This window comes from Thamnophis sirtalis, unplaced genomic scaffold, assembly GCF_051295495.1.
Source record: "Thamnophis sirtalis isolate CommonGarterSnake01/CBP01778 unplaced genomic scaffold, rThaSir2_p1.2 scaffold_8, whole genome shotgun sequence".
In the NCBI taxonomy this organism is placed as follows: Eukaryota; Metazoa; Chordata; class Lepidosauria; order Squamata; family Natricidae; genus Thamnophis; species Thamnophis sirtalis.
This window is the reverse complement of record NW_028261388.1, coordinates 29317469-29326541: the sequence shown is the minus strand read 5'-3', so window position 1 is coordinate 29326541 and position 9073 is coordinate 29317469. Positions and strand designations below refer to the sequence as shown.

At 37.4% G+C, this 9073-nt stretch overlaps 1 protein-coding gene across 1 annotated transcript in view; it reads left to right on the top strand.

Annotated features, from left to right (window-relative positions):
* Window positions 1-1690: 1690 nt before the first annotated feature.
* GAP43 (growth associated protein 43) overlaps window positions 1691-9073 on the top strand; it is a 72474-nt gene continuing 65091 nt past the window's right edge. The window contains exon 1 of the mRNA XM_014064220.2: window positions 1691-2022. Within this exon, the coding sequence (XP_013919695.1) occupies window positions 1993-2022 (30 nt within the window). The 5' untranslated portion in view covers window positions 1691-1992. The remainder of the gene's footprint in view (window positions 2023-9073) is intronic.

Genomic DNA, 9073 nt, shown 5'->3' with positions numbered 1-9073 from the left:
ATAGGAAGTTTTACCCTTTTACATTAGGAAAAATTGAATAAAATATATATTCTTTCCCCATTATTTTTAATTTTTAGCAGGAAACAAATAGCAATACCAATAGCAATAGCAATAGCAGTTAGACTTATATACCGCTTCATAGGGCTTTCAGCCCTCTCTGAGCGGTTTACAGAGTCAGCATATTGCCCCCAACAACAATCCGGGTCCTCATTTTACCCACCTCGGAAGGATGGAAGGCTGAGTCAACCCTGAGCCGGTGAGATTTGAACCGCCGAACTGCAGAACTGCAGTCAGCTGAAGTAGCCTGCAGTGCTGCATTTAACCACTGCGCCACCTTGGCTCTTATGATAGATGGCTAATGACTGAATACATTTATTAGTGCTACAGATGAGATATGAGTTAATCCATACTTCTTAATAACCCCAAAGCAAGGACGAATGAATATAGGTAGTCCTCAACTTAGAAGAATTCATTTAGTGACCTTACAAAGTTACACGTTTTGCAACATTTTGATCAGCAAAATCAATAGGTAAGCCAGATTTACATAGCAATCACGTTACTAATTTATCAACTGCAGTGATTCACTTAACAACTGTGTCAAGAAAGGTCGTAAAATGGAGCAAAACTCACTTAACAACAGAAACATTGCACTCAATTGTTGTCTTAAGTCAAGGACTACCTGTAGAGACTTATTCTCTTTAAGGTAGATTTTAGTACAACATTCAGAGATTACATAACATAATGGTAAAAGCAATACACACAGTAAATGGGACTACTTCCTTGGACAGAAGTTGAACTGGAGAACTCGATACAGAATTGAGATATCTTAAGCATGTCTGCTTGGAGTACTGTGATTCTTAATTTCTTTAATAGACCATGTGGCTGGACTGGATAAACCAAATCCTGCTCCATATTTGTCTGATTTTATGCATCTGATACCATGCACTTGTCACTCTGTCAAGTGGGGATTGTTCTCAGTGTACGAAGGATTATGTACAACTTCATAGTTTGTATACAAGTTGAATTTTTTAAAAATCTTATTGAAAGACTTCCTAGTGTGTGCCTATAGATTTGTGTACTTAAAGAATGACATCACATGGATTCCCCCCCCCCCTAATGCTGCATAATGGATGAGCTTAGAAAATGTACCTAGAGAAGTAGCAAATGAGGAGCACATATGCTTGAGGGCTATTGGGACATTTCTGGTTTTGTCAACTATATTCTGTCCATGCACAGCCAACATGCATATGCTTGTAACATGTAATGCAAATACTTCTTTGAGAGGGACATTTATAAACACACACACACCCCACACAAATCTCTGCTGGTGTCTAGAGCCCTGGTTTGTTCTTCTTCTACGTGTGTGATGTGTTAATAGTTATTTATTGTTCTCTTTAAAGAAGCACAAAGAAATGCAGCTGCCTTCCGACCACCATACCTTGCCACACCCCTCCGAGCAATCTGCAATGGACTTCCCTCCCTCTCCCCCTTTTCCTCGCAATCTCTGAAGAGTGGGAAAGTCGCTGGGTAATTGGGTCCAGATTGGATATGTTTAAACATTCATGAGGCTGGCAAAGGACTGAAAGGGGTGGTTGCCTTGATAGTGGGGGTGGGAGGTGGGGGGTGGGGAGAAGTCTAGTCACCGAGAGCTGCCAGCGAACAATTCTGGGAAAGGGAAAGGGAGAGAGCGAGCGAGCAGGCACGGGCAAACAGCATGTGTGATGAGCAATAGCGGTGAACCTTACAGATACTGCTAACTGCCCTGGTGTCTGCCTGCGTGCGTGTGTGTTTGAGAGTGTGTGTGTGTGTCTGTGTTTGTGCGTCCGTGAGTGTGTATGTGTGTGTGTGTGTAAGAAGGAAGGAGGGGGGAGAGAGAAAGAGAGAGGGGAGGGAGTGGAGAGGGGTGGGGGAGAGATAAGAGAGAGTGAAAGAGAGAGGAGGAAAAAGGAGAGAGGAGGAAGGAACCACAAGGAAGAAGGGGACAATACAATCATGCTGTGCTGTATGAGAAGAACAAAACAGGTAGAGCTGAAGATTTTTTAAAATATATATATCTATATATCTTTTGGGGGAATTCCTAGGCTGTTGGCTAAAATGTTTCTGTATGTGTTGAATGTGTGTCTGTGTGTATACACAGACAGACACACAGACAGACATTTGGAGGGAGAGGCAACTGTTTCTAAGAGGCTTTTTCCTTTGCAATTCTTTAAGCATCTTTGCACCGAAGGCTGAGATCACACACCCCTTCCATGAAAGCAATGGTGTGTGTGTGTGTGTATGCGTGTATGTTTTGCCTGTGGAGTCAGAAGGTGGATGGTGGGAAGGCTGTGTAATGATCAGAATTGGGGAGAAGCAAGGGGGAAACCCCCTCCCCCTAAAAGCAGCACCTGAGAGAGGGGGAAGTGGGGGAAGAAGATGGAATTTCTTAGAATGGTCTGTTTCGGATTTGGAAGATCTGGATTGCAAGGAGGAGAGAGTTGATTTTGGCTTGAACTGAAGGAAGGAGGCTAGCAATTCCAATTCTGTCCATTCTTTTTGAAGATATGATATAAATATTTCCAAAAACATATAAGAAAGGTTTTGTATGTTAGTGTTAGCTGTGGTAGATCCTAAAGGGCGTGCTGTATAGAGATTTTGAATCATGGGTGTTTCCCCATCTTCCATTGTAAGATAATGTAAATGAGAAGAGAGTTACCATTTGTTATCTTTTATTTTCTTTTTCTCCTAAATATGATAACATTTTACTAAGCTGAAAGTAAACTGCTAGGAGAAATTTGATGTGGGTAAGGAGAAATGGCTAAGAAGAATTCGCTCTTCTTCACAAATTTTCATACCAGAAGCACTTGAACAACTGTGCACAATCTGGTAAAGAGATAGAGGACCACGCCTCTGTTAGGTCTTAGCTCTGATGGGATAGGAAAGATGGAATGGAATTAACTTGGTGGAAACCTAATTTTGATGATATTGGTCCCGTGTAATTTATTTTAATAGCAGGAGAGGTGGATTGTGAAGAAATTGGGAAGGCATCTTGCACCTGACCATTAAACAAGGATGAGCCAGAATTAAAAAAGGCATAAATACCCTCAGTCCTTCTGTTCTTCTGTCAGAATACTTATTATGCCAAACTCTCTCTCCTTAGAATCATCAATGTACTCAGAATCCTGCTTTATGAGGAATAGTATGGATTTATGCCATTCCCCATGGATTTATTGAAATCATAAGGGATTTTTGGCCTTTTGATATCTGTATCTGTAAAAAGGTTTTAGAACATGCTTCTTATAGACAAAATGCACTTTTTCAGTGAAAGAAAATTTACTCATTCAGAAACTGATATTGCCTAATGCAGTATTATAACAATAAAGAAAAATGATACAATTCTATAATTTTTTTTGTTGAAATAATTACTGTAGATATATATTTAATTAAAAAAAATGTAAAAGCAGAATATTGTTGGAAAGGCAGTCTGGTAAACCACAAGGGTGGGGCTGGTGAAAGGAACTTCCCTTTGCAATAGTGTTGTTATTCTCCATACATGTTTGGGACTTCTGTTCATATTGCACTTAGTAAAACCTGAAATAATATGGAAATGAGACATGGATTAGCAGAAGATTATGGGGCGAAAAAAAGGGAGGAGGAGGTAGAAGGCAGACAGAAAGACAAATTAAACACAGTGAATGGTGAAGCTTAGTAACTGTTCGAATAAGGTAGAATCCCTTCAAGGTTTGGAAATGTTAGGCTGTAAAGCTATGTCAATTATCTTCTCAAAAGGGAGCTACAAAAGATATGGGAAAAATCTATTTCTTGCCTTAGAAATCCTATTTTTTTCCCATGATTTTTTTCTAATGAATATATGAATCTGTGGCAAAGAAGCTGCTAAATCATAAAAATACAAGCACAATCAAAAGGCAAACTTCCTCATACATTCTTTATGTGACACATTTTCATAAATGTAGGAACACAGTCGGAAATTATATAGATCTAAACATACTTATCAATGTATAAATCAATGTATTTTTGGCAGACACAAAGAGACACACCCAGGCATGTATATTCTGGTTCACATATTTATAACTGCACATAGAAGTGCAACTTCAACTTTGACACACCCACATACACATGTATCCCCAGTCCTACCCTTTGAGCCATACTGCATTTTGCATACGCATAAGCCAATTACATTTATAAAAAAAAAACTGGAAAAAGTTTTAAATCATTGCATAAAATTCCCATCTGAAAAAGAGCAGATCCTTATCCCTATTTGACCCTTGTCTCCCTTTTCTCTAAAGCCATTCAGAAAAGGAAAGCTAAATAACAGTGATGCCATCAAATTGCTATGATGGGAAGTGGGTGTTTCTAAATCATAGGGAGGTCTCCTTGCTACCTAGGGAATCCCTCCTGGATTTGGATGCAAAATACGAGTAACAGAAATTGTATGTTAATTGTATTAACATGTCTACATTGGTCCATACCCATGTGTTTGTAAGATACATTGAATCCTATAAAGGTAAATTTAAGATATAAATAAATTTAATTCTATAATATTATTGGGTTTTAGTATACATCTCATTTGTCCCAACCAATGTCTGTTAGTTGTAGTGAAATGACAAAATCTGCTGACCTTACAGTGGCACTAGCCTGATTTTTAACATATCCCTAATGGTTTTCAAAACACATTCTTGCAATGTTGACAGGTACTGCAGATGGCAAATAGGATTGTGGAGTTGGACAATTGTAATCATGCATCCCTGAAGCTGATATGACTTTCTGGGTCTGGAGATAGGAATTGACTAGACATGCTTCTCCATGAAACAGTATCTCCTGTATGCATGTATGTATAGAGGAGATAAGTAGGTGGGATGCTCAATAGTGAACAAAATGAGGGATTAAAATGGAATATCAGTTGTATTTTCACTTGTAGTTGAAATTATTCTTATCTTAATATATTCCTGGTTTCAATACATTAATGCTTAAGAGAAAGAGAGGTCTGAACTATGCCACACCCATGAAACTGAAAGAAGGGGAGGGGGTAGAAGAAAGAAGTAGGAGAAAGCCTGCATTTCTTTCCTTTTCCACATGAGCAGCAAGGATAAGCAGGACTCATTTGTCTGTCTGTCTGATTGTATCTATCTATCTATCTATCTATCTATCTATCTATCTATCTATCTATCTATCATCTATCTATCTATCTATCTATCTATCTATCTATCTATCTATCTATCTATCATCTATCTATCATCACAATCCTCATCCTCATCATCTGCATCATCATGTAATGTAACTGGAAAGGAAACTAGAGGATATTATCACAGCTAGTGCTCTGCCTATTTACACTAGAAATGCCAGAAATAATAATAATAATAATAATAATAATAATAATAATAATAATAATAATAATAATAATAAGAAAATGGGAAGAAAAAAGCAGAGTCAACTCTGAGAGGAGGTTATATTATACTAGCCTATTGCTCCCATTTGAAAACAACTGAATTCTGCCTCAATGCTACAAAGATTGCAAACTCATGGGAGGTGTTGCTTTTATACCATTCAATGCTGAAGCGAGAGGAGGGAATGAAGAGGTGAAACAGTTTTCTCCTTAGGGATAGAGTGTGTTGAAAAGAGGAAGCAGACACCTGATTATTATAACAAGTGTGTTATAATAATAAGCCAGTAGAACCCAGCCAATTTCATTCATCATAAATTGAAATCAAACTCAGCTAGTGATGCTAGGTAATTTTTCACAACTTCTTAATTTCAGCATGCAAGTTTTTCATGGTTTTTATGATTTGGCAGATTATGTGTTCCTTCCCCCCCCCTGATGTCTTTAAAGACTTCTAATAAATCAAATGGAAACACTAACTCTTGATTCTCCCTTTTCTCTCTCTCTCCCTATGAAATTTTCTGAACTCCTTAGTTATTATAGAAATTGATTTTTCATAAATCACTTACTGTAAGCCATCTCTCACTGCATGTATGAAGATCCCAGGAGGCTTTATTGAATGTAGTTCTTCCATAATGTAAAAAGCAACAAAGATGATTAGTGGAATATGCCATTATTTTCTTGCAAGCACAACTTTTCTATCAGTATTCATTCTATAATAGCACTCATCATAGGTTTAGGGTTTCTGATAAAATATTGGAAATAATCTATAGTCATAGGTGTGGGGAGAGAGCATGCATGCAATATATCATGCTCGAAACTGAACAAATATTTGTGCATGCAGAAGAAAGTAATTCTTCAGATCGAGATACATATATTCGTTATTGTTGGTCATTGGGAAAATTCCCCAAGTCATTTATTTATAATAAAATAAAAGCATGTATCAAGCCCATAGAGAAAATATTGCTTAGCCAACAGCTGTCCTCTCTGCAAGGATGACATGATGTGATTTTCCTAAAGGCAGAATTCTCAGATTATGAGTTGAGTATACATTACTTTGGCTGCAGATACACTATATCCTTTTCAAAACAGTTCTGTAGTATGAGAGTACATATCATCTTGTTTTGCTGTGATTAGTGTATGAAACATTCCTTGCTGCAGGGAACAGGAGTAGGCTGTTCATAAACTGACAGACAGGTTTTGTGTCTCATACAGATGCTCTGCCTGCATGTTGATGTAGTGGATGGCTGCAAGGCTCTGCATCTCCTGTTCATGAAATTCTATGCATATAGAAATAATTGCTTGCATAAATATAAGCTGCAGGTTCCACACTGCAAGCCTGGCAAATCTCTTCCTGCTGTTAAAATAAGCTGCAGGTTCCACACTGCAAGCCTGGCAAATCTCTAAAACCAAATACGTTTTGGTCAATAATTTGCAGGCATGCAGTATTGCAAGGCTTTAAAAAAAAAACCCACTAACAAACCCACATTAATTAGCAATTTTTTCAGTTGCATGTTTTTCCTCTTTCTAAGGAGTCATCTGAGAGTTTGGAGCATCCTATTTTGAACGGGTTAAAGGAAAATCAATAGGATGTTCAGTTTTTCAAAGAAGGATATTGCATTGGCCATCAGCTGCCTTCTGTTTCATTCTTGGAAGTGGCTGTTTTCAGGAATGCAAAATAAATTTTCTTCATCATTAGCAATGAGAGAGAATAAATATAGTGGGGCCATTGATCAGCATTTTAAAATGAAAAAAAAATACACCAGTCCTTTGGAGCTTATGAAATTATGTATGTCATGTGATTTCAGTGTTATGGGTGGGACAGAGAATTACCAAGGACTGCTATCATACTGGGTTTGGCAGTGTATAGGAAAGCATCATATCATTCAGTTTATGTGAGCAGCATTTTTATTTCTTAAGTATGTAGCCAAAGGTTCAAATCCTGCATTCAGAGTGTTTAATAACCAAAGCCAACCATTTTGGCTTACAAATAGAAAATCTCATGACTACTTCTAATCCCTACTTCTGGCAGAACAAATGTTTATTAATACATATCAATGCATATTGATAACTAAATACCTAATCAAAATTGATGCTTAAGGCAACTATTTTACTCACCTATTGGGGGATAATCTTGATGGGACATATGGCACTAGTGTGGCAAGTGCCATATATGCAATCTACTATATGCAATCTGCAAGGCAGCCCATAAAAAGTAACTGTTGCATATCTTAACTATTTTATAGTACTGTATATAATACAAGTATGTTGAAAAAGTATAGAGTTTTTAAAAATATTTTAAATGTACTTTTTAAAACCATCATGTTTCTGTACAAATTTAAGTGGTTTTCTTGTTTAAAAAATGAAAAAAAAACCTACACGTGTTCTTTGAATATATGTGCCACCATGGCTTTTAATGCAAAACAATCATATGCCTGAGCTGTTAGCCTTGCTTATGCGATTAAGGGGCTTCCACACCAGTTAGCCATATGCATTATAAGCAGTATAAGAGAAAATGCTTCTATGCAGCTGTCCATACAGTATTCTTGTGCATGAAAAGGGAGTGAAGAAAATAAAAATAAAAGCTAAAAAGGCTCTCCAACACCAGGCACATTTGAATGGTCTGGATACATCAACATCATGGAGAAAAACAATCCAAGCTATGGAGGTCAGTACATGGGAGCCATAAGAAGTATAGATTCATATGCAAGTCAAAATTTGAACTGGTCATAAGATATAAAATGGACATGTTTTTGCTCAGCTGAGTTCAAAAAAGAGTTCTTTGAAAACAATTTGTCACCCCCCCTTCTCTTTCCCTCCCTCCCTTCTTCCCCCTCCCTCTCCTTCTCTCATTGCAAATGGAAAATAAGATTCCTTTGGATCTTTTTCTTCTTACTCTTTCCTCAGAAAAAATATTTCTCTCATTAATTTTGGACTAAGGTGCCCAAACCTGGCAACTTTAAGACTTGGGGATTTCAACTTGAAGTTGAAGTCCCCAAGTCTTAAAGTTGCCAAGTTTGCAGACCTCTGGACTAAAGAAAAAACAATCCCTAAAGTAGTGAAATTGTAATGTAAAGAAATGAATCGATTACTACTTTACTAAAGTATCTTCCCTGGGTTTTCCCTCCTATATTGTGCATATTATTGAAATGTGTGGGATCTTTCCTGAAGTGTATTCTCAAGGGTGATGATCTTCATATGAATGATGCAACTGGGGATAATTTGGGTAGATCCTCCCTTCTGCTTTAGTACTTGGTAGATGGGAGGGGTCCATGTGCTTGCATCATTCACAGATAATTCTCAGCCAAACAGAAGTGCATCCCCTTTTAATTACTGGGATGACTTCAAAATGTCTAACTGACTTTCAGAATTCCTTGCTAGTTAGAGATGCAGCTATGGATTTTGTGAAGATATTCAGTACATGCTTGTTGTTCCTGAATGACATCTGAATACATTAATGGACTCCCCATTTGTATACTCTATTTTAATGCTGGTAAAGAGAGATTTCTGATCTACAGCCAGCATGTGAAAATAGCAAAATGCTTATTCCTGCACTACATTCACCTGTTGGATTTCCACTGAGTTTATTTTTTTTGTTCATGTAATTCTTTCTTTATGTGATTCTGAAATGGATGGAAATCTGAGTTATAAATGTACTTAACATTGCATAACTATTCACAGTTCTCAAATGCTGGG